The sequence below is a fragment of the Botryllus schlosseri genome, chromosome 6 (assembly GCF_051294905.1).
Source record: "Botryllus schlosseri isolate E-star chromosome 6, Bs_hap1, whole genome shotgun sequence".
Lineage (NCBI taxonomy): Eukaryota > Metazoa > Chordata > Ascidiacea > Stolidobranchia > Styelidae > Botryllus > Botryllus schlosseri.
The window spans coordinates 26,369,405-26,396,073 of NC_137241.1; the positions used below are offsets into that span (position 1 = coordinate 26,369,405).

Consider the following 26,669-nt stretch of genomic DNA (forward strand, 5'->3'; position numbering starts at 1 on the left):
GTAACCCGTATGATTGCGATTGCGATCCCCCCATCATCAGATTAATAGAAAACATTTTCCTTCGATTTGGAACATCTATCGTGCCTGAGACTGGGACGTATTTTCACTATATGATTTATTCGGGCAATTCGATAGGCTCGCACTCCTTTGCCTATTGAAATAATATTTCACAATATTGAAACAGAGAGTTCGGTTCTCTGGTGGAAGAGTTTGAAGGTGCATATACCGATTTGGCAACGAACGCAATGTACCCAGCCATGAAGGGATTGACTTGCACCTCTGGCGGAAACATATTCTCACAAAAATAGTAACTGCAAACTTATTAACGCTGTCCATTAATGCTTCAAATTAGATTAAAAAAATGCCCATATACGACTGGTAAATAGGCTAAAGTAGCGTAAATTTAATAGTAGCCCAAAAATACATGATAATAATGTTCTGCGGCCCGCAACGTCTTTTGCTGTTAAAATGCGGCCCGTCATGCAAGGGAAGTAGAGAACCCCTGCCCTAGGGTTAACATATTTTGGAATCGGGAAAAGAGGTCACTTTTATCAAATCGTAGAAGTTAGTAGATGAAGACTGAGAACAGCCGATTTTGCAATATTTTCCGGAAATTTTGTTGAGTTGATCTATTTTAGCGTCATGTATGCCTATTTTCAGCCGAACCTGTCCATTATCCTAGCTGTATAAGCTGTAAGGAGGTCGAATTGTCAAAAAGGAGGACATTTGGCGTCCTCGGAGGACATTTTCAAAAACCTCAAAAAGGAGGACAAATCCTCCAAAAGGAGGACGTATGGTAACCCTATTATACCCGACATTGCGCTGTGGTAGTCTGATTCGCCAGTCGATAGTCATATTAGTGCGGTAATATATACAAATACAGCAGTAATTGAACATTTAGTCCGCTCCGTAAATCTGCGTCATCATTGCAATCATCAAAAGATATGGAAAAAGAATAGTAGGCGGGAATTGTCGAGATCGAGCGCTACTTATTTGCTACCTCGCCAATCGCCACGTGCATCGTCTAAATTAGGCCGTGTATACACTGCAGCAGACTTCGCCGCCAGACAACCGTCTCCGGAACGGAAGGCGAAAGGATGGCTTTGCTGGGCGAACGGTGTAATATGTAATTGTATGTATATTGTAATATAGGTAATAATATTATTACGTCACGTGAGGCCTAGTCCAAAATTCATTATCCAAAATTCGTTCATTAACTGAAAGGCATTATTCGCAGCGTAGGGCAACGCTGATAGGTAAACTGCAATAAGTTGCACGCACAGTATTTGTTTGCTCGCGTTTATAGCGGTCAGCGGGCGTTGGATACTGCCGATATCGTATCGCCATCTGAATTTCATAGAGTTCGGAGAATGCAAAGGACTTGCTCAGAGTAATAAACATGCTGCTAACAGGTGAGAAACTAATCCTATACTACAATACTTGGCGCTTTCGTTTTGAAAATTTTTCTATCTGCATGATTTTCTTCAGATATTGTCACTACGATTTGACGTTTAAATAACATTTGCGATAAGTAAATAGCCTACCCAAATTATTTACGATATAGCATAAATACTAACTAAGCCTAATAACTACGAGTAATTAGATTTTTGCACACACTTACAATATTCAAAGCACATTCACGGTACAATCCTTCACGTAGGCCTAAAAGGATATATTTGAAAAGTATATTCATATTATTCATATTGAAATGACCGGATATATTTTTGTATAACGCATTACTTTCTTTTCTACTATTGGCCATCTTTTTTATGATAGACATTATTTGTAATGATCATGAATTAATTGCTCAGACATCGACAGAACTGAGCTGGGCTGAATTGTGTCGACTCGTAACGTGTTATGTTGGATCGGCCAAGCTATTGCCGATCACATTATTCAATTGTATATTGAAGCTCTGTACCTCCAAGAAGCTCTATTACCGATTGTGATGGTATGATCATACTGATCACGAGAGTAGGATCATTGGTTCTCAATATTCCGAATTCTAGCGATAGCGTTGGTGCTACGTGAACCGCCATCTCGGGTGCCTTGTCAGTAGAACACCGCTCGTTTTAAAAATGACGATCATCGCATGGACCGGGTCTGGCGCGAATCAAACATTAAAACACCACCGTAACTCGTCATACAAACGAGGAAACAAAACAAAATTATATAAATTATTGTGTGCTATGTCATTTAACCAGAATCTGATACGTTGCAGCGTTGCTGGCTACTTTATTATTTACGGAATCACAAACCCAGTCGATCGGATATATAGCCGAGAATCTTTATATAAGGACAGATGTTATATCGAATCTTGTTGGGGGCTTCCACTACTTTACTAGCAAAGTTACTCTGACTAATAATGGAGAAGAAGCTATTCAACAGGTGCGCGACTTCTTTCAATAGTTATTTACCTAATACTCGTCGGCCTCTATATGCAGCTAAAAGCATGTAAATCATATTTTAACCCTTATTATATAGTCTGACTGGCGGCTGTATTTCATGTCAATCCACATGGTGGAGCATATGGAAATGTTGTGGAAGACGGGAAATGGGTACGAAATTCCCGATTCGGGATTTCGAGTGTATCACATCGCGGGATGCCTGTTCATGTTCGAACCAACTTCATCATTCAATGGTGAGATGATGCATGTGGTGTTGGTGCTAGTGCAGTTAGTAAAGTGAGTGTGTGAAAAAGGTTTTGATGATCTTTGCAATGTCGTATGGTAATGTCAAGGTTTCATATGAGGTGTGCACCACGGTGACCCACTGCTGCATGATATGGCAGCTAGGGTGCTGTATATTTACATCGATTTGTTAGAGCCCATCGATTCGTTTTCAAAAAAAGCATGCGTATTGTGAATTTCGTTACTTACGTATATAGCTTGCCCTATGCCCGACCGGAACAACATCCCGAAATCTTGAATGGGATTATAAATTGAAATATCCCGAACTTTGTTGATGCTGGTGTACACTGTACAGTGTACAGTGTATACAGTAGGGCTGTTCAAAAATAACTTTTTTCCCGGATTCCAGTCATTCACTTATTAAGTTGTCAGGTTACCCTAAAAACGCTGCGCACCAAATTTGGTTCAATTTTACTAGGTATAGGACTCCGCAGATCCAATTAAAATTTTTAATTTATTAGGAAAAATTAAAAAAAAATTCCATCAAGGATAATCCGAGAATTATCAACGAAAAACTCAAATGACTCCGCTTCTACTGGTTGGAATTGGGTCAAATTTGTTTTGCATCGTATTTGAAGACAGCTCAACAATTTCATGGGGTTGTCAAAAAAATTGATTTTTTTTAAATTTTTCCTAATAAATTAAAAATTATAATTGGATCTGCGGAGTCCTGTACTTGTTAGAATTGAACCAAATTTGGTGTGCAGCTTTTTTTAGGGTAACCTGACAATTTAATAAGTGAATGACTGGAATCCGGGAAAAAAGTTATTTTTGAACAGCCCTACTGTACATTCAAATCCGGTTCGGTGTCAAGGTAAAGACAAGATGGTGGCCAAGAAGTTTTGAACATGTTCAGTTGTTCAGGTCAAGAATCCATAACATTCAGAATCATGCAGGAACTATTGCAAATTTTCCCGCTTCGCGACCATTCACAATGACCATTTTGACTAAAAATTGATGCTTTATTATAATACATCTGACGCCAATCGCATGAAAAGCTAGCTCCGTAACAGAACTGAATATTTATAAATTAAAAATGAATTTCACCCCGTTAGATGCAATCTGACATACTCATTTTTTCGGCTCAGGCATTCCAGCCGGAGGCTCCGCAACGATTAATCTGACAATTCAGAACTGGAACGTGGCAAGAACTGACAACATGCCGAACTGGTTCATCACCGATTCATCCGACAACAACAATATGTCGATCAAGTCGACAGCGACGGAAGATTTGAAATCAATCACGGGCAATTACGACACCGCCAATCAGTGGAAGAGATACGAGGGCGACAAATACGATCCTTGGACGCCTGAGCAGAGATGGGAAATGTATACACAGTAGTTTTCGAATAGAATTTAGCCAAGAACCAGTAATAATCAGGGGAAATTTAGGCATGGGTGGTCATTGTAGTCACCGTTGGTACTCAAGCAGAAGTAGAATGTATAGCATCGTGATTTCTATTCAAGTACACTTATAAGTGAGGATTGCAAAGACAAGTCAAAAGTAGATTTGGCCCACTTGTTGCATACTTACTTCCAACAGTTAAGTGGAAGTGCCTACTATTGAAATGCATCTTGTTGTTGTTTGTGGTATTCATGGTGTTGGTCAACTACGATGGTCATTTAAACCAGGTCTATGGTCTATATCAGTGGTTCCTAAACTTTTTCGGTGTGAGGGCCAAATTTAGAATTTCAGAGTACGGTCGGGGCCGCACGAATACTACGGCTATGAAACGGACCCAAACAGTCATCATGGCTATTTCGGAGTAGTTTTATTGCCCTGGCGATATTTCAAAACTGTACACTGTTTACCACTACTTATCTGCTGTATTGGGTGTCCGTTGAGTGAATCAACTTTTCTCGCCTAAACGCGCGAAGCACGAGAAATTTCTTTACTTTCATGACTGAATCGGTCAATATGATCGGGAATTGCATGTATTGCTATCAATTTTCATCCTGTCTCTGTTCACGTAATCTGATTTACCGGTAAATAAGCTGAGTGCGGTGTGTTTGAAAAGATATAGGCCCCCCAATGTAATTAAACATCTCTGGGGTATAGGCCGTTGGCAGGAACGTAGCAGCACTTCGTCAGGACCCCGGGCTCCCATAGGGTGATAAACTTACCCCGCATCACGTTGTTCGCTTTTGCCACGAAATTAAAGTTGTACTGTTTAGTGAGACAGCGCGACGCGCGAATATTTCGATAATTCATGATAAAATCGGTGAATAAGATCAGGAATTGCATGGTCGTCCTCTTTGCCCACGTAATCAGATTTACCGGTAGAGCTGAGTGAGAGATGTCTTTGAAACTGCACACCCCGTAAAATTCTATCTTCGGGCGGGCGGACCCCTAGGTATGACTGCTTTACATGATGTTATTTCGTTACCTCCTGTTTGCTATATCAAAAAATGTAGAATTGCCCAAACCTACTAAACTGAAAGATCACACGATTTCAGATTGGTAGTTCTTAGCTGGCATATAATTTTCTTTCCTGCGGGATGGTATTTGTCGTGTGAGGTTCAGATTGGCAAGACAAGAACATTCGGCGCCAGTCATTTAGGCGCCTATATGGACAATTAAACTTATATGTATTTTGTACATATAACGAAGTTTTTGGTCAGCATAAAAGCACTCCTTTACGACCATGGCTTTCTCGCTGCCGATCGTTCTGACACACTTCTTGCAGTCACATGTTACATGGCCTAAAACTTTATATATCTTGGTACGTTGTGGTGCGGGGCCAACGCTGATATGCCCATTTCTATAAATTTTGAGTATTTTTCTAGGGGAAGAGTAGCCTACCCAATAATCAAGTTATGCGGCGAATTGAAATCGCGCCTAGCGCGAAAAATTTTCAAAAAATTCGCATAAATTTTCAAAAATTACCCTATAATTTATGCTAATTCACGAAATAATTTTGGGCCTCCTTCGAGCTCCGCCCCCCTCAATTGGGGGTTTGGGGTGCGGCAGTTACGGCCGTGACTATAGGACTACCAATTATGTTGCTTTTATCCGGCTAAGCAGTATGCATCTCGCCGTATTCAACCGTGAGTCATGTGTTCCACATCTAGTTATCATAGGATTACCATACGTCCTCTTTAAAGATGATTTGTCCTCTTTTTTGATTTTTTTAAAGTGTCCTCGGAGGACACCCAAATGTCTTCTTTTTTGAGATTATGTCTTCTTTATTGAGGATTTTGGTTACATATAGGGCCAAATTCGACTGATATTAAGTCAGCACTTTAGGAACGCTTCGGCGACTATTTCGGGAGCTGGACCGGAAAGTTGACCATTTTTTCAGTCAACCACCTGTTAATGTGAAAGAAAAACTGTATTTTCCGGGAGTTGAGCCTCTATTTCTTTTTTAGTCAAGCGACCACGAAGTGGAAAAATTTATTATTTTTTCAGGATTTTCCTCCGGTTTTGAAAGTTATCAATACCTATTTATATCTATAGCTACTGCTCGTTCAACTGTAAAGTTAGGGCACTGCATTGAAACAGCAGTGACGTAACGTTAGCAGTCTATACTCACAACTTTCCTGCAATTCTATAATTAAAAACTACAGAGGCCAAGCCAAGCAAAAGTATATTATAAATATAAATTTTATTTTTTGTCATAAATCGATTTCTTAATATATTTTGGGGGCCGCACGAAGGGTATCTGGGGGCCGCACTTGGGAATCACTGGTCTATATGGTCTATATATGGTCATTTAAACCAATTTTCGTCATTTCTATTCCGTATCTGCCGAGTTGTAGCACGGTCTACTACTGGGCTTTTACAAGACACCGCTCGCACGGATGAGATGGCGAGGAGGAGGCTAGATAAACCTCCAACACTTGAGTACGAACTCTGGAATCGACCTCGGTCGGACTCGAACCTGCAACCCATGGGTGTTGCAGCTGTAGATTAAACCACTACGCTATCTCACCACAAATAGATGCATCTTTGCGACTGATGCAAAATGGTTACTGTCAGTGCAAATATGTGTAATTTTCGAAAATAAATTTAGTCACCGTGGTACAGGTTGCTCTTTTGCCCAGTTGGTATTGCAGTTTCACTCATCAAAGTGACGTAAACGTTCCCCAAAACTATTTTCCATTTTACAAAATTGAATTCTGAAAAGTAAGTAGTTTTGTCAAGCGGAAGTGGGAGTATTCTGAAAACGTAGACGTTTGAGTAAGTAGTACCAGTATAGGCAAAACCTACGTGAGTACTCCGAAGTACTTAGTTACTGATCACCTCAGATTTTGGGGCAGATCCATTCTCAATTCGTGGATAATTGACACGTGTGTATACGGCTTATGCGCAGCATTTTCACGATGGTGTCCATCCATATAGCAGAATTGGCAACTAGATTATCTATAGTTATCTGATTGAACTAATTTGAGCGAAATGCCGGTGATCTAATTGTAATTTAATTTATGAAATGTGTCTACGTTCTAACTTTAATTCTGGTCTAATTTCTGGTTTTCCCGAAAATGCCACGCGAGAACTCTATCAAGCGAATCGAGCCAAAGGCTGGTGCACAGACATTTGCCATTCTCGTGCTCTGATTCGATTTGAATTCAACTTGATTTTTGTTGCAATTTTTCGTAATTCGGAATTTGATTTCATTTCGAAGATCTTGCGAGTTCAGCAATTCTAATAATATGCAGAAAAAAATGTAGCTACAATTCTAATTTTATTCCAATTTGGAAAAACTGAAAATTTTGTGGTTGAACAGGTCTGCCATATAGCGCACGTATCACCGAGGTGTACTTCATAAATCGATATCTGTAAGTCATGTAATCCCCGTGACCATATGTGCGCGAAATTTGGGTAGATCTGCCGGACCGTCGTTTGCTATTCTGTATAGACAGGGCGTAATGGGCGGAGATATATTCTGAATGGGATACGGGATAATTATACTGTGCCCAATGACTTAGTTCTGTATACGCGATATCTACACGCCCTTTCTCGATTGGATCAAATTTTTTCTACATTTAAACACATTTTCGATCGCGTCACAGGAATGAAATTCTCGATTTCGGAAACGCTTCGAATAATATTGCGATTCCCACCCCGATGCGCGTCGCTCGACAAGGGGGGAAACCAGCGATAATAAAAGCACTTACCAGATGGAGTGTTACTGGTTCTGATGAACTTAGAAACGAAGTTGACCTTTTAAAAGGTAAGTGTGACGGGGTCTTAAGCCCATATGCGAAAAAATGCCGAAGTGGTCAGGAAAGAAGTTTTGCGTACTTGCTCAAGTGATTCTGTTTTTAGACCACTTACATTTCTACTTAATAGATGAACCCGAATATTATCGGGGGTAATTGTCATCAAATAGTAGAGAATTGTAAAGAACGTTGTATATCAACACTCGTATCACAGAATATGACGTCACTGGCATGAAATTTCGAACAATCATTTTATAAAGCTTCTGATAAATACTGGCAACGCCTTTTTTGCGATTATTCCGAATTTCACGCCAGTGACGTCATATTTTGTGATACGATTATTGATATACGATGTTCTTTCCAATAATCTCCATAGTTGCTGACGATTACCCCTGAAGAGTGTCAACCGAAATTATTCGGGTTCATTTCAAAATGAATATACTATTCAATTGTAGAACGGTAATATTTTCGAAATTTGCACTTGTTTGTACATTTATCATATGCACCGTGTAATTTCCATCTCCGATTAACGGCTAAAGGTGTGCGACCAAATCTGCATTTTGAAACAACATACTTGAGTACTGGTCAGATCTTCATTTTCTACTTCTACTTGAAGTTGTGAGATGTCATGGAAGTTGTTGCTTGTAATCGAGTAGAAATTTAAGGCATTACTTCCACTCGTGATTGAGTAGCAACGCTGACAACTTTGGTCACCTCAGAATAAATTCAAAGTAGGGTATTCTGATTTTCAGCTCTTCTGTGGTGTCTGTCTTTACTGTGTTTTGCTAGCAATTGTTTTGAAGTGGATCAAATTGATGATGCCTTCAAGATTTCGAGAAGTCGAGATCAGATGAAAATTCGGTTCTAATATTTCGAGTGTATATCCGCAGCGACAATTGGTGACTTTACTGCCGGGACGGGAGAGATACAACTACAAATCGATCAAGCGGCTTCCAATAAGCTTGAAGGATATAAAATCACGATCGACGGAGAAAGGTACACATCGGTAGCCCATTGATCCTTTGTTGCGAGCTTAGTGTAACGACCTCTCTATTTCTGTATCATGCGATTTATGGAGTTTATTTACGGCATGTATTTGCTGTGGGCCTATGCATTGTATATTCGTCGTATTGAAGACAATATGTCTTGAGTAACGTTGCGCTTAACTGCATTGGGAATAAGTGATTTGGTCGGATTTATTAGCAGTAAAATCGTTTTTACTGCTACTGCTACTGCCAGTTTTACTACTGCAACCATACATTAAAACAGATATAAAGAGTTGTGTAAATTTTGTTTTCACCAGTAAATGTACTCGATATGAGATCGTCCAACCAACCACGTTTCGATTATACAATACATACAAGAACGAGACAACATCGTTATGGTGTCCAAGGCTTCGTGATATATTGAGCATTTAATAGCCGGAATGGGTCGCTGTATGTAAAATATAGCTGTTGTTGCGACTAGGATGACCCGATGAGGTCACGTAGCTTGTTTCAATAATGCGGTATACAAGCATGCGACCTGCATATATCAATACACCCGGTTCACGCATGCGGCGATACGAATTCTGAACCTATTATGTTAACAAGGTAGCTATCAACATCGTGGACATTCAAATTGCGACCTGCGACATATATGTCAAGAAAAGAAACTGGTAACAATTCTAAGTCACTGAATACATCCATAAATCTTTACTACGACTGATGGAACGAATCGCTATTTAGGCTCGGCGAAATCGAGTATACCTGCGTGATTCCAATCAGCCTTCGCGACGGGTTGTGTATATGAGTATCCCTCATTATGACGCCACAGCAGCATGAATGATGTGGAAAGTTCAAAAATGTACCTTTGATGCGACCAAAAAGAATATAACGCCAGTTCTATTTGGTATATTTTTTTCGACCATGGATACCTTTTTCATAGCCATTTGTGGCGATGCTGCGGGTTAATCTATAGATAACTAAGGTTTACCTTGGTTATCTATAGTTAATCACGACTACGCGGTCATGTCATTTCCACTACCTCGCGTAGGCTTGAATTACATCAGTGCTCTTAAACCTTTTTCGTTGTGGTACACCCTTTTAACGTTTACTCAAATCTCGTACACCCCTAACCGCATTATACACTGATTCCATAGTAAGCCGAATTTCGGTTACATTTATATGACATACAGCCGCATTCCAGCGGAGAGTCTTCATTGACCATGACCAGTTGACGACGGAAGACAAAAACTCATGTGAAATCGGCTATACTGGGAACTTTGCACCGCGGAGAGTCCGTGTTCTGTGCCATCACTGATTTCTTGAGATATACCTTGCGTGCAAAATTTCCTAATTGTAGAGGCAGAACATCCCTGCTGGCTGGCAATATATAATATATGCACCAAAATCGTTCGTATAAATGTCAGAAAAAGTTATTGACATTAGGTTTCTAGCAGGGATATTTAGAACTCTTCTAGTTCATTCCCTCGCATTAATTTCGTCGATAATATTGGTTGTTTCAAATATTACTGTCAAAACTTTATTCATTCTCAGCGTACGTGATCAGATTAACCTGTAGAGCAGATGTAGGGGTGTCTTTCAAATATTTGGCACAAAGCTAATGATGATGCATCTTCCCGTTTTTATTCATAACTTTTGTTGCATGTTGTTATTTCTTGAACTCCTATCCGTATTGCCGTTATAGTCAAACTATATTGGAATCACCCAAACGTTCCAGAAGAATCTTCATTCTTGAGACGCACACGATTCCAACTTGGTATTTTATTGGGGCATATCCTTTTCCTCCTCGTTCGCATTTGCACGTTGCGGCTCAGATTGCAAGGACACCATTATATTAAAAGCGAAGTATCAACGTCACCCTGAATCGCGCCAAGGGCGAAAAAATTGAATTAAAATATCTGAAAGATTTGAGAACCAATTCGTAAATTCAGATTGCATATTGACGGCCTGCAGCACACGCTAATTTAATTATCTGTAGACGGCCTCATAATTATGGTCTTTTCGCGGCTGCATGCGGCCGTAGGTCCGCAATTTGGACAATGGGTACCCCTGGCCTAATTGAAATAACAATAAGCATGAGAATTGAGCAAGGGCTGCAGCGCATAGGAAATGATAAATACTAATCAGGGCTCGAGGCTACCGTACCGCAATCTAACAATGGTTCCCAAACTCTACCCTCGAAACCACATGTAATTATATATACACTGCGATATTTGTAAGCTCGTCGTAGGAAGGACCAATTCAAAATGTCCTAGCTATTGAGGCGGTTTCCTCGAGAATCATTATAGACAGACATCGGAAGCTGATCACTTACTAACTCCACTCTGTTCCACTCCAAAATGAACTAATACCAAAGGTTAGATGACGAGGAGAAACATTTGCGTATGACAACACAAAATTAATGTAATTTACAAGCTGCATATAGCTGATATGAACAGTGAACACTGTATAGTGTATACGATATTGCACATCCGGTCATCCTGTTCTGAAGCATAAACTGGCGTATTTATTGTGATAGCCATTCGTCGGTTTGTTATACTGCGGATCTGGTACACCCCTGCACACCCCATCTGAGTGGTCACCCTTTAAAAATTATGGTACACCCTGGGGTGTACGATACTCCCGGATGAAGAGCCCTGAATTACATGACCTGTACATGTAGCGATACGAACCATCGAGGTTTACAGTCTTCCACAGCGGAAAAAAAGTATCCAGACTATAATTCTCGTTGATAAATCTATGTCGTGACAAGGATCGTATAATTTCAGTACTCGACAAAATCATCTTTAGCTACTCTAATCGGATGATTAGAATTAATACTGGATTCATATTCGAGTACTCCAATCTTCGTATCCAGACCTAATACTCGATTCTGCCAAATACGATCCAAGAGGCCTTCCACCACGAATTAAAGCAGATGTTATGTTGATCCCTAACAGGTTGAGAGCATGTTGCGGTTAGTTGAGAATGAAACGCTAATGGAAATATTAAACTTCTTCCTATCAAGCGTAAATGTCTGCCACCAATACCTTGGCTCGTTTCTCAGTATAAAACTCTCCTGTAGCATTTTCAGGAAACCCAGAAATTTACCAAATTAGATTAGAATTAGATCGCCGTCATTTCGCTTGTCTAATTATAGGGTGATGTATTATGGTACTTTTATCGTAACAGCAACGAGATTGTTATATCTTCACCTTCCCCTGCTGGAATATTCTACGGATGCCAGACCTTCTTGTCTGTCTACGACGACGAAGCGACAGAAATACCTTCCATGATTATTGAGGTTCGTGTATAAAACAGAGGCGGTCAATGTGTAGTTAGCCTTGGTACCTAAGTATGAATTAATTATAGTAACGCCATGAATTTCTACAATCGTCGATAACCAATGTCATTTTCAATTCTCTACTAGTTGGTGACGATTACTCCTGACGAGTGTCAACCGAAAATATTCGGGTTTATTTCAATATGAAAATATTATTATTCTATTGTATACCGAAGTTCTGTACCTATAAGATTCCGTTGAAGTTCAAGTAGCGATTTTCAATACATGTCAAAACTACCTCAATTGGAAGTCAAACGGAAGGTCTGAAAATTGCTCAAGTAATCAGTTTCGAAACTAAATTTGGTCGAGGGTTCGTATTAGGGTTGCATTTAGAACAAACGGTGTTATAAAATACTTTGTTTAATACATGTAGTATGAGCCTAGGGATGGTGTGAACGTGAGGTTCACGTTCGCGTTCTGTGTGTGAACCTCGGAAATTTAGAGGTTCCCGTTCAGAAACGAACCTTGGTAGGTTCTGCACTGTGAACCTTTTTCATATATTCCAATTTTCATGTCATTATAACATCTTTGGTTGAAATTTATTGTATTTCAACCACGGGCCGCTCTATGATGGCGCTGGCAGAATAAAAAATCAACACTAAACGAGCATACACCTTGACAATCTCACACATTTTACTTGCTTCGTTACGAAAGTGTGATCGAAATATCCAGCTTTCCGTTTGTGAATATTTAGTGACTCCCTGCTGTGAGCTTGAACCTTAATCACGCAACATCAAGAGCGAAATACACTACATGTAGGTAGTCAGCGAAAGATGGTTATAATGAAATTGATATCATTGTCTCTTGTAAAAAATCTAGCAGGCGTACGGGACAATCTTGATTTCATATGTATATTGTATCATAAAAACCAAATCCGTACGATTGGAGTGTTGGCTACTTCTGTATAACTTGTTAAATTAGTAATATCGGTAGCAAGTATAGAAACCCGTTTTACACTCTGCTCAATATCAACGTAGCTATACTCAGGCACCTAATACATTGTCCGGTCTGGCCTAGACCGTTAAGGCGTAAGCTTATATTCCATTGCAAGTCCTCGTCGAAATCGTTGGCAAAGCGACGAAAGATATTGATTTTATGGGATTATTAAATGATTTGATTGCCCCAGTTGATATACATTTGGCGGCGTTTAAAACGTCAACGTGTACTTCAGCATTGTGGCATTATGTGGCCCGAGTACAACATAGGCTATCACTTCCCTGAAATGTAGGGTTAGAATTAGCAATGTGACGTCACGTGACGTCATGAGGTTCACGTTCGCGTTCACACAGAACCTTTCCAGAAGGTTCGTGTTCACACGAACCTGAACCTTTCAGAGGTTCACACCATCCCTAGCTATACGAACGAATTGTACCCAATAAAGAGTGGCTGGAACCCTCGAAATCGCCGTCGGTTCAACAGTTATAGCATGTAGATATATAATGTACATTATTGGTGCGGAATGGGTGTTCTGATGATGATGACCGCCACCGGAAAAATGCTGGATAACGATTTAGTCCCGTTAAATATTGTTTTGGTCTGGTCGAATGCCCTTTTCGTCGAAGGAGCCATATTTACCGTATATTTTTAATTGACTATGATGTCAATCAACTGTTACGTCACAATTAAAGATTCGTGACGTCACGACTAGAAAAAATGAACAATAAAAACATGTTTTAAACAAGGGCCTTGTTTTGGACATGTTTGTTTTCAAATGATTTTTGTTTCAAATGCAACCCTAGTTCGTATGATTTTAGCATGTTAGTTAGTTTAGCGGGGGTGACTACTTGGCGAAATCTCGAAGTGCATCTTAGGGACTGACGCAAATAGACTAATGACTACAAATAAATACAGTATGTCGTGATACAGCGTCTATCATGATCTTAATTGAGATGTCATTTCTGATGAAATTCAGAATCTACTCCGTTCTACCTACGGCTTGAGATTCCCTATTTCTTACACTGGACAAACACCAGTCCAACACACACAGCAGAGTATATTACAGCGGACCTGTTCATACAGCGAGCGACGTATCGTACTACCACGAGGTAACCCAGAATCAAACCAATTATACCCGAGTATCAAAACATTAACTCGAACGTACACGAGAAACCAGAACACTTTCAATATGAGTCATTCACACTCCTGCAGGGAGACCAGTGGTTAGCTAACAAAGTTCCAGAATATTCCAAACACAAGTACAGTATACAACGAATACACAATATGTACAATATATACAACGGTTTAACAATGTCTCATGTAACATGAAAATCACATTTTCAACAATTTCCATCATCAAGGTCATGTGAATACACCCCAAAACTATACTCTCCACTTTTATAAAACAAAGTGTAAATAAGTAAGTATATAGTTTTGCTTTTAAAACTTGAGTGGAAGTATAGTCTAACAACTTGAACATTTTAGTAAGTAGTGCAAGTAATCAAAGCCTCGTTACTGACCAGTCTGACCACCTATGTTATGAAAGCACTTATACAACAACTATATGATAGATTCGAAGAGGTCTACTATAGTATACGCACTATTGCGCACGATGTTATATAGAAGATATGCGGAAACTAGAAATCGCCAAGGTCATGTATCAGTTTCACTGCGGTCGTTGCCCCGAATACTTCAATGACTTCTTTACCTCTGAATCAAAAGCGCACAAGTACAATACACGCGCGTCCACGTCGTCCAAATATCATATGATCGACCGAAAAGATCATCGCTCTATCAAATATGCCGGACCTGATGTGTGGAACAATATCCCGCCGGCCATCCGGCAGTCGACGAGCATGTCCACATTCAAGTCGAAATACAAGCAATTACTACTAAATAAATACAGTCCATCCTCAAGATTACCGGACCACGACTGACTTATCGATCTCGCTTCCCATGAATTGACGCCCTATTTCTTGTCGCTTCCTTTTTCTATACTATCTTCTTTACTTTCATTCAGTGTGCATGCCTCCTCTTTACATCGCCTAGGCCAAGGTGGGTGTCCGATTCCATAGACAACTCCTAGTCGCTCCGACATCTTCCTTTCTTTTCATTGTATCGCATTTTTTGTGGTGTATTGAACTGATAAAATTGCTAATAAACCAATGATTATGATGTTATGTTAATTCATTTAGGATGAACCCCGTTATGGATATCGCGGGATGCACGTCGACGTCGCACGGCATTTTCTACCTGTCGAAGACATGATCAAGTTAATAAAGGTGATGCGTTGCTTCAATTTTATTTCATTGAAATTATGGTTACCATACGTCCTCCTTTAAGAGGATTTATCCTCATTTTTCAGGAAATTGAAAATGCCCTCCGAGGACGCCTTAATGTCTTTTTTTTTTTGGCAATTCGTCCTACTTTACAGCTTTTATATCTAGGCTGATGGACAGGGTCAACTAAAAATCGGCTTAAATGACGTGAAATAGGTAACGCGGACGTTCGCGCGGGTCATAACTCGGTCGAGGTACACTCTCAATGGTATAAAATGGTTGTATTTAGCAGATTCCCACCAATCTTCGTATCCCTACGGAGTTCGGTGGATTATAATGTCACATCTGACGGTGTGTGGACACTGGATATCGGTATATTACAGTATTTTCGTTCTGAGCGTATATAATCTGCTCCGAATCATACTGTAACCTTTGTATACATGCAATGGGCGTGAGTGGTTGTAATGGGTTGGATAAATAGAGAAACATACGATCCATTGTGGCTTTATACGACCAGACCGCGTGGAATTTTCGACCAGTACCTTGGATGCCTGTTAAGATGATGATGAATCCACGTTACTGATGTTCGGTTTACACGACCTTTATGCAAGGAGTCCTTATATCCTTTACAGAATGCTTGTTAAACAGTTTCATGTCGGACTGTAACTCTGCCATGGTCAATAGATCTAAAAACCTTCAGTTTCTATAATTCGACGTAAAGACAAATATTCATGGCAAGTATATAGTCGGATGTACGCTATATGTGTAGCTGTTGTTTGAAGCTAAACCTAACCAGTTCATAGACCTTATTAAGTCAAATCATATCAATAAAAATACAGCCACGTGTATCATAGATTCACAAATGCAGCGTAAATCAATGTATTCCTGAAGCTTTATTGATGTCAGCCGTTTTATATAGGAGTGTTTCACGAACCTTCAAGACAGTGTGCTCCGATTTGAGTTTCTTTCGTTTGATCACATAACACTTCGACATTTTAGGTAATGGGAATGTACAAGTTGAATAAACTTCACTTTCATCTCACTGATGACGAAGGATGGAGAGTCGAAATGCCTTGGTGCCCATACTTGACAACGACTGGCGCGACACAGTAAGCTGCTGTAAATACATAGCAGATGTGGGCTGTAATTACTAGGGACGGGCACACTGAGACATCACTTTTTTCCCGCTCTGGAAGATCCGTAACCGTAACCTGTTTTTTGTTTTTGTTGTCTTGATATTCGTGCTGCACGTGCATCACGTGGCGAGGAGCCCACCACTACGTATTTCGCCACACAACCGTAACCTAGATTGGCTTTATCACAACAGCTAAAACATTTAGTATGACGGTATATGCATGCTCTTGCTTTTTGTCCAGCGAAATTATAACCAACCACTATAGTCATTGGTAACAAACACGAAAATATTGACTTTCGTCGTGCAACTAGCAATATTTTCATTCCGACCGTGCGAAAGATACAAATTTGAACTTTTCAATTCAGTCTCAGTAAGAGTACCATTCATCATGACGTCATGTATAAGGGTTGCCATACGTTCGGAATTTCCCAGACATGTCCGGAATCTCACTATTTAAACTGCGTTCGGGAGGAAATGCTGAAATATGCTCAAATTTCCGGAATTTTGAAGGCTTGAAGCAACCCTAAATTTTTTTCGTAAACAACATAAACAATATATTATTTTGGGGAAGATTTATGCTATTCGAAATTTTTCTTCGCGCTGCGCGTGATTTTGTATCACATATATTGATTTTAATATGTGTACTCGTGTCATTGCAAAAACTACAATGAAAATAAATTGAAATAACTATCATTTACTGAAAGACTAATTTAATCGCAATTTCAAGAGAACCGTTTATTCCGAATCTCGATTAGGCCGTTTGGATGCTTTGACAAAGATAGTAGTTCTCAAGATTGGGGTCATTTGCCATTTTCTTGGGATCGCGAAGATGTTGAATTTAATCAGCTTCCACAACAGGACGTGAATAAGTCTGGGCTAAGGTGCTGACCATTTTTTAGTATTCAGCTTACCAATTTTCAAGGTGGGCCACAGAACATTTTCTAATCGGAAATGGATTCGCGACCATAAAAGGTTGGAAACCACCGGATGAGCGATTGAGCATTGAGCAACCTGCTGGTGCGGAACGGCATTTCGGCTCATAAATACTCTTATCCTTGTGACACGAACATGATTTAGCGATGTGCAATCTCCACCAGCTCTACCGTTAACTTTGAACACGTATGGGCTGAGAGGGTAAAATTTTTGTAGCAATATATGGAAGAACCATTGTTATTGACAGAATCCAGAAACCGGATACATATAGTAAGCCCACCAGAAGTTGTATAGATCACCGGGCCCCGGACCAGTGTTTTTTAGGGCAATAGTTGACTTAAAAGTGTTGTTTCGGTCCGAGCTACAACACAAAACCACATATCTGCACTGACCTAACAGTACAACAGAGCTGTCAAACACACGCCCTGCTGGCCAGACAATTTCATCCGACCCGTGAAGAAGTCTGTTGCAGACCAAATGAGAATATCGACCCCAGCGATCACCAGAGCTCATATTCGAGATGAACGAATAGTCTAGTTCTAGGTAGTTCACGACCTATGTTAAAAAATCCACTCATGTACATAATGGATAGGCAAAACATTGTCAGTGTGACGTAATATGTGTTCATAACACATTTTAAAACCCACCAGGAGGCGCTAAAGAATGCCCGGAATTTGGGCCACGAAAATATGGTAACCCAGTATAGTCATATTTTCTCAATATAGGCTACATATCGTCACAATGGTGCCATAATACCTATAACTCGACTCGAATCAGTCAGCGATTGGCCAATTCACACGATTTTACCATACATTGCAATGTAATTAAATTCTGAAATATCCGATAAGCCCGATTAAGCTTGGGATTGCAATCGCCCAAAATAGTGTCAACTAAACTTGCTTTTCAAAATCTCGACGAAGTTACGATTACGTAAAATCTTGAATTTCTATTATATGCCGTGTGATTCTTATAAGATCTCTTGTATTTAATTTCATACAAAAATCTAGCCAATCCTAAACCCCTCTGTTGGGTTATACTCAGGCTGTGTTATTTTTGGCATTTCAGGAGCCAAATGCCAAAACTGCCAAAAATAAAAATTTGAAAATGCCAAAAATAAGCAATTTTTGGCATATGCCAAAAATAACACGGCCTGCCAAATAGTGTATTTCGTTCATGGTGTTGTGTTAACAGGACCGCGTTACAAGCGAGAAGAGCGTTTGTGAAAGGCAGGTTTCTTAATCTTGGTCCAGCCCACCCATTAGGGGTGAAAGCATGGTGTTCGAAATGGTGTGGGCACAGCGATATTGAACGGCTGACTGCATTTGGTTTACGTCATACTTTCCATTTGTCCAAAGGCAATTTTACGACCATTTTTGACCGGCTTGTCGAGCGCTAAATTTGATAAAACGGGTATCAATGAGAAGCTGCCGCAGTACTGATTATTAAAATATAAATTATATTCTGCTCATGGAACTGGAACCCCCAAAATCAACCACGATTTTTGCATTGTGATAAAGTTGAACATTGTGACGCAACAAACTGTCTGGCTATTTCTGAGCAATCAATTTCTGCCAGACAATCCTCCAGGACTCTTCCATGCGAGTTGGTAATATTAACGCCACCTGAAGTGACAAAAGTCCTCCGAAAATATATCGGTAGACTGAAGGAGAAATGATAGTCGGGCTACTAAATAGAATGTGTTGAGATACAACACAGGAAACTCATGGAAAAGGATCGGGAAGAATATTCCTTCCGCGATGAGATCAATGGCACTGGCGAAGTCATCTCTTTTCATGATGCATGGAAGCCGGTTCGGCCCTCCAAAGATTTTGAAGCTCTGAAAACCTTTTATGGATGACTGGCAACATTCTTTCCCTCAGCGGCTGCTGTTGAAGCCGATATTTCCCAGATTCGCTGCGCGAAAATGAATTTAGGAGAAACTTAGCTGACCTGATTTTGTAAGCACTGTTACAGCGCAAACGACTTAAGTCTATTCAACAGCTGTGACAATCAGCTGTTGAGCGTGTTTGTTAGGCTTGCTTTTTCTTGCGCATTGGCACCGATTCCGATGGATACTGCACATTTTGTGGTTTCGTTTGATATTATTAACCTATGAAATCGTTAGGTTTTTTCTTCTTGTTATTGTTTGTTGGCACTGATTATGCGTGGATGCTGCACATTTTGTGGTGTCTTTTGACAAACTAGCCCAAATAAAGCATTTTTGTGACTAATTCGAGGCTGAAACTAGCTATTTAGAGGACGATGCCAAAACTGCCAAAAATAAAAATCGAAAAATGCCAAAAATAAGTTATTTTTGGCAGTTTTGGCATTTGCCAAAAATAACACGGCCTGCTTATACTTCTTGCAAGTTATCTAAACATATAGAGACACCACGGGCCATATTTTGCCTTAGGGCATTTAGTGTACATCTGTGTTTTATAACTCGTACTCGTTCTAGCGATGTCCTTTCAGATCACGATCGACAGGTCTTGCAAACCGATCGCCGACTGAACGAACATTATTTCTGATATCCGCAATGAAATGCCATATCAATTAATTCCCATTCAAGGTGTTTCGACCCGAACGAGACAACCTGCCAATTTCCACAGTTCGGTTCCAGACCAGACGGCCAGGATCGTGGGTCCGGATCATACTCGGCCGAAGACTACAAACAAATCTTGAGCGTTGCGCGAGATAATCACGTCGAAGTGATACCAGAGGTGGATATGCCCGGGCACGCGAGAGCAGCCATAAAGGCTACAAAAGCATTGTAAGTATACAATATGTCTATAGCATCTACGCATCAATATCAATACATTTTATTTACGTATTTAGATATTTATTTTGATACGTGTTAGTCATGAATGTTATATTCGTGCTCACCACAATAGTTATGTTATTATGGGAATATGCATCCCTAAAAACCTCGTTGCAATTCATACTTACCTGACGAAGCAGTAAACCGTGATCACTCAGACGGTTCTGCCCGGGCGAGGCCATGCCATTGCACACGGGCATGGTTGACCTCGGCGATTACCCCAAATGTGGGTAACTCGGTCGTGTAATTTCTGCTAGTGGGGTCTGCGTTCGCGCTAACCCCTTACTATTTAGCTTAAAACGAGTAGTTGCTGTGGGTGCTCGCTGTGTTATCGACTCAGGGCTGCACTAAGATTCCAATGGTTCAAGACGTCATGCCTGGTGAGCAGGTTCAACCAAATTGGAGTTGTTGGCTTTTGGGTCACAGTGATTATCATCCGTAAGAAACTGTCAGTGGTATTGAAATGAGCACTGCGTTTATTAGGGGTTGCTGGATGTTCCGCTGGAGGTGAAGACACAAACTCAGATTCATGTAGTGCCGGTAAGCCCCGATTGCTCATTCCACAAATCGTGACGATATCTACTTGGTTGATCCATCCGTCTGATACACATACTGACTAAAGTCGCAGTTAGTGACAGCGACTGAGTCGATAAACCGCTTTTAGCCTTGAGAGCGGGGATGACGATGACAACGCTGCTGCGATCCAATTGGTTGATGAAAACGATACGTCACAATACCTTTCAGTGCAGTTATACACCGATAACGCCGTGGACCCGTGCTTGAACAGTACGTACGAGTAAGTAATTATGTATATCGTTCGATTATTTGATTTCTTCATGCGTCGAAACGCAGGTATAACGCAATTACTGTTAGTTTGTTTGTGTATTGTGCGTCACAGGTTCGTAAGAAAAACAGTGTCCACATTTCTGGATTACCACTCAGAGATACAGCCGCTGAGAGTGATGCATGTCGGCGGAGACGAAGTAGCTGACGGCGCTTGGGTGAATTCGTCGGCTTGCCAGCGAAATGGCGATGTAAAGTGAGAAGACATAGAGTAATCTAATTTTAATCTAATCAGTGAAATGTTTCCCAGCACCAATTCTAGTTCCAATCTAATTTCTCGCTTTGCTGAAAATATTACATTTGTCTTTCTCGTGCTTATGAGAACGAACCGTGTTTTGCTATAAACTGAACTTTATTATTGGTTGCTTTCTTTCTTTCTAATTAGGAATGTAAGTTTTGGCGAATCGGTAATTCTAATTCTAATCAAATTAAAAAAATAAAACGGTTCAGCTGCAATTCTAATTCTAATATAATCTGGAAAAGCTGAAAATGCTTTAGTTATCAACTCTGAAAGTGAGATTAGAGTGATATTCGCCACAAATATTTCCGACCCAATTCGTCGATAAAACAGAGCATACATTCTTTGCGAATCGTTCGCATGCATCTGTTTTGTTGTTACAGCACCACTCAGCTGGCGGAGGAGTTTGTATTTCGAGTAAGCCAAATAGTGAAGGATCTCAATTCAACGTTATCGCTGGGATTATGGGAGGACGGCGCTATTTCGTAAGACATTATGTATTACAGGAATAGGCGTGACCTTGCCGAATATCAGGATGCGTGACCTACTAGTAGGCCATGCAGAATGTCATGTCATGTATAAGCTAATATTTCTAGAAGATGACAGCGTTACAATATATTATGACGGAATATACTCATGACACCATTTTGTAAATTAGTGAAACAAGGTATCGGTTAGACGTAGACAAACCGTCTCGCATTATCTCAAGGTATTAACAAATTCCCAAGAAGCACGCGACAGGACTTCGTGCTTCTCGCTGGCTGGTGAGTCACTGAACCCCCCTCGCCCCACACACACAAATAAATGTACACAAATATGCGACAAACAACAGCAGCAAGAGAAGCGGATAGGATAGAGCGTTTTCTTTTAGTGAAACATTCAGTTATTTAATACAGATTGCTCAACGAAAAGGATTAAACGAAATTAAAAAATATTTTATTTAAGGTCGTAATGACGGTTTTATATTCTCTATTGCCCTTTGCTCGTCCAATTTTCTTTTTTACAAGATTGAAATGGACACTGTATCAGCAAAACTAAATACGTCACTCACTGACATCTAACTTGGTTGAAGACATCATTCAAACTGCGAAAAACCAGGGTTAGGCTCATGATTTTGATTGGGGATGCCGATATTCTTGGGTTAAGATTCACAAATATATAAAACCTACAAGGTTAGCTGATTGAGTTGCCGTCTTGTTTCTTAACACATTAGCCACCTTCACATGCAGGCAGGCTATCTATAGGTTACTTCTCGCCATATGTTCCAGCAGTGTCTTCCAAAAACCTGAAAGTGGGCCGTGTTACAAGTTGTCAGATATGGAATCAAAGATAGAATATAGACCTGGTGTAAATTACTCTTGTTGTCAAAAACACCATATAAAGGCCACAAACAACGTTTTTCAGTTCGCGACCCACTTTTATAGCAATGTTTCATTGTGCGACCCCCATGAGATATGTCCGGACGAATGAGAACGTATAATTCGATGTGAAACGGTTCAGGTGAGTAACGAGTTACATTTAGACGCCCACAAGTGAAATTGCGCGACAATTCGATAATACGAGTGTATCAAGCCGACAGTAATACACGTTACAGAGTTATGATTACAAACGAGAAAGCGCGTATTCATGCAGCAATCCGTATTTTACGTATAGTATATAGGTTGCGCCGCGGCATTTATTTGCTGATTACCGTATATTCGGGCTGCATTCCATTTTCCAATTAACTTTCGCAAAGCCATTGGAGGAATGAATGAATGAATGATTTCACGAAAACACACTGTCCAATCAAAATGACTGTCACGCAATTCTGGCTCACAAATTACGGCGTGGGAACTTTTCTCGCGGCACTGATAGGCGCTAAAGCAAATAAATATATACATGGCCCAGGCCATGATTTAGAGGAGGAGGTTATTTGCCAGTCTAATTGGGAGTAGATACGGTCTTTGGCAGCGACCCACCTGGAATAGCTTCACGACCACCTGGTGGGTCGCGATCTATACCGGTTGGGAAGCATTCGTTGACTATTGTGTTCGCCGTCGTTATAGTAACGGTGCGTGTATAATGTATATTTCTGTTGGCAGAGATGAGAAGCCCTTCGATCTGAGTCGCATAGCAACGGACGAAGTTCTGGTCCATTCATGGCAGAATATATGGGAGTGGGGAGTGGCATCTAGAGCTTATAAGCTGGCCAACGCAGGATATAAGGTAAAGATTGTTTGTTAAGCATATATTTCTGATTATATAAACGGATCGTATAGACAACTTAACGCCGGTAAGATAGCGCCTGATAGGACACAGACCTATAGTATATTAGGCTACGCAAACGCATTTATAGAAACTATATGCGAATAGTTCTATACTGCATGGTAAGTTGCATCGATATATAGACTCACATCCGCAATTGATTTTGAAGCGACAGTTTAGGGCTTTTATGGAATTTACGATGAAAGATACTATACTACCCGCACAGGTATCCAAGTTACACTGCATTACAATGTAATATCAACGTGTAGCTTACACTTGCATTGTAAGCGGGATTGATCACGCCCGTTCTTCCACAGGTGATAATGTCGCAAGCGACCCATCTCTACTTCGACCATCCCCAAGAGCCAGACCCCGAAGAGCGTGGCTTCTACTGGGCGACCAGATATTCCAACATCAGGAAAACGTACGGATTCAAACCCGACGATTTATACGCGAACATCGACGCGGACCGAGCCGGAAACCCGCTGGAAAGTATGGAAAATTACACCATCTACACCTAAGGTTATAATCCGGATAGAATATCGGTCACGAATTACGCACAGAGCCGCCTTTATTCAACAGATTATGCTTAACATTATCTCCGTAATCATATTTGATACCTCATACGATCTCATAGATCAGTGGTCCCAAACTGTTTTGAATCATTGCCCATTTATCAAGCTTGACATATCTGTATCGGTCCCTAGAAGTTAGAGATCTTCAGCAACGAAATACTTTTACTTTTCCATGGTACTGAAGTAGGTCTTATCTACTTTTACACTGACTCAAGTGGTTTTGTTTGTATATTTCTACTTTAACAGCGTGTGGGGATGAAATATTATTTTTTTTTCTATACTGAATATTGACGAGCGAAAACTAGTTTTGCGATTCATTTCAAAAACGTGTTACTGCGAAGTTGATAGAATTGGAAAAGCTTCATGGGGGTACAGAACTTCAATATACAATTGGGTAGTATATTCATATTGAAATGAACCCGAATATTTTCGGCTGGCAGCCGTCAGGGGTAATCGTCAGCAACTAGTAGAGAATTGGAAAGAACATTGTATATCAGAGGTCTCAAACTCGAATGTGCTCGCGGGCCAGTTTTCCAGTTTTAACGACGCCGCGCGCCGCAGCGGGCCGCAGCATTTTTAGGGGTATTCTATGTCTTTCCAAGTAGGCCTTATTTGGCGGGAATGAATTGTCATATCGAAAGTGAGCCGATCCGGCAGACTGACAGTAAACACACATCGCCAAAATGTGATTTACTCTTGTACCAATTTAGGCCTGGCACGAAAAGAATCATCGCATTTATAACTATATTTGAATAGAATTGTTGTTGTACACTTGATATATATTAATTATAAGATATAGACACCATATGGGCGGACAAATGTATGATGCCATCATAAAAGCTATCGGGTTATAATTTTGCAGCTACTGTGAATATTTTGAATTTAACAGATTGATTATAGAGACTGATCTGATATAAAACATTTTTAGGTTGAGCATTGTAATTCCAATCCAGGATTCGTGTATGCTCCTGATGAGTAGGCTATTAATCTCATGACCAAATATCTTCAAATAGGAGCAGAAAAAATATAAATATAAAATAAAAATAATAATGAATGTGTCCTAGTGATTGAAATGTCGGAACGCCGAACAGCCCATTGTTGTTACATCGTTGGAGCGTACCACTACGGTACTCGTTAGGCTACCTTTAAGTGGCCTCGATAACATGGTTTAGCGACCAAAGATGTAACTAACAGATTGTCAATGGTTTTCATAACTACTTGCTTAGTTAGTGAAATACCAAGCTGCGACTTTCTGATCTATTACTATTCCCCTGATACGCGTTTAGTTTGTTGCGTTCATGGTTCTAACAAATTTACGGTATTCCGAGTCAGTCCGAGTCCACTCGAGTCATTTTCATTTTGCCATCGAGTTAGTGTCTGAGGTAATTCTAAGAAAGGTCGCGTCCAAGTCCAACTCACAAACATCAGTCACGAATCGTCTAAGGGTCAGGTTTTGTCATCATGATGTGGAAATGTGGCGAAATAGTGAATCTTCCACTGCATGGTAGCGTTTGCAATTGATGTGATAATGAAGTTTCATGAATAGTTTCAGGCTTTCGGAGAAATTTAAGAGGGAATTTTCACTTTAAAACCTGAAAAGATATAGGGGAGATGTGGTACCGATGGATCAAAAATTGCAAAATGATCTCTGGCCCTCAAATCTTCAGCCGAGAATAGCAGATCTTTTGCTGTCTCAACACTTGGATACAACATCTACCTTTCGCGGACATTAACATGGATATCCGCCCTTTCAAAAAATATTTATAAACGTTTAAAATTTGTTGCTCGAACGTGTCATCGGTCCCCACCCGGTGGGTCCAAAGGCACACGACTATGGGAGCTATGAGACATACGCTCAAAAACTCAAATTTGTTAACTTGTTTTGTTGTGTACTATAAGCTAAGCTACAGCAAGCCAATGAAGAATGTTTCGTCACGACCTTCAGGAATAAAATAGATTATATCAACTCAAATGTTGGTATAAAATCATGTTTTGATTTACGCCCAAACTTACAAAATTAATACCACATACATATTACCCGCAAATCGACATTTTGACTTTCAAATACCTCGTAATAGCGACAAAACACCACATGTGACTATGATTAACAGCCTATATATATGTAGGCGAGTTTCTGTTGTTAAGTGATTAGTTGGTCCATCTATTTTGCTTGATTTGGCTATGGTACCCTAGGTCCCCCACCCCATAAATATTGAAATTGAATTGAAAATAGTTCACTCGAGGATGGTATTGATTCAAAAAATATGTGCCATTATTTATCCTGATACAAGCCCTGTACTTCAAATCAAAAATTATGGCGGGTTTGTTAGTCTGAAAGGTGATATAGAAAAATGAAAATGTCGATCCAAATTTACTTTACAACCCCTAAAACGTAAATCATTCGTCACAGACCCCATAACTCACGCAGGTCGAATTTTTTTGCATGTGGGGAAAGATTCTGCCAGCATGTAACTGTAGACAAATTCACG

At 40.2% G+C, this 26,669-nt stretch overlaps 1 protein-coding gene and 1 non-coding gene across 2 annotated transcripts in view; both read left to right on the forward strand.

The window, feature by feature from the left end:
* The first annotated feature begins 1,218 nt into the window (after positions 1-1,218).
* Positions 1,219-26,669, forward strand: part of LOC145441855 (beta-hexosaminidase-like) — a 30,881-nt gene continuing 5,430 nt past the window's right edge. The window contains exons 1-15 of the mRNA XM_080319806.1: positions 1,219-1,412; positions 2,222-2,388; positions 2,485-2,641; positions 3,779-4,019; positions 7,704-7,864; positions 8,744-8,849; positions 12,029-12,140; positions 15,311-15,397; positions 16,394-16,503; positions 20,032-20,232; positions 20,945-21,076; positions 21,179-21,319; positions 21,745-21,846; positions 23,443-23,566; positions 23,923-24,097. Of these exons, the coding sequence (XP_080175932.1) occupies positions 1,400-1,412; positions 2,222-2,388; positions 2,485-2,641; positions 3,779-4,019; positions 7,704-7,864; positions 8,744-8,849; positions 12,029-12,140; positions 15,311-15,397; positions 16,394-16,503; positions 20,032-20,232; positions 20,945-21,076; positions 21,179-21,319; positions 21,745-21,846; positions 23,443-23,566; positions 23,923-24,097 (2,029 nt within the window). The 5' untranslated portion in view covers positions 1,219-1,399. The remainder of the gene's footprint in view (positions 1,413-2,221; positions 2,389-2,484; positions 2,642-3,778; positions 4,020-7,703; positions 7,865-8,743; positions 8,850-12,028; positions 12,141-15,310; positions 15,398-16,393; positions 16,504-20,031; positions 20,233-20,944; positions 21,077-21,178; positions 21,320-21,744; positions 21,847-23,442; positions 23,567-23,922; positions 24,098-26,669) is intronic.
* Positions 20,401-20,564, forward strand: LOC145442102 (U1 spliceosomal RNA). The gene has a single exon (XR_013915954.1). It is a non-coding gene; the product is annotated as a U1 spliceosomal RNA (small nuclear RNA).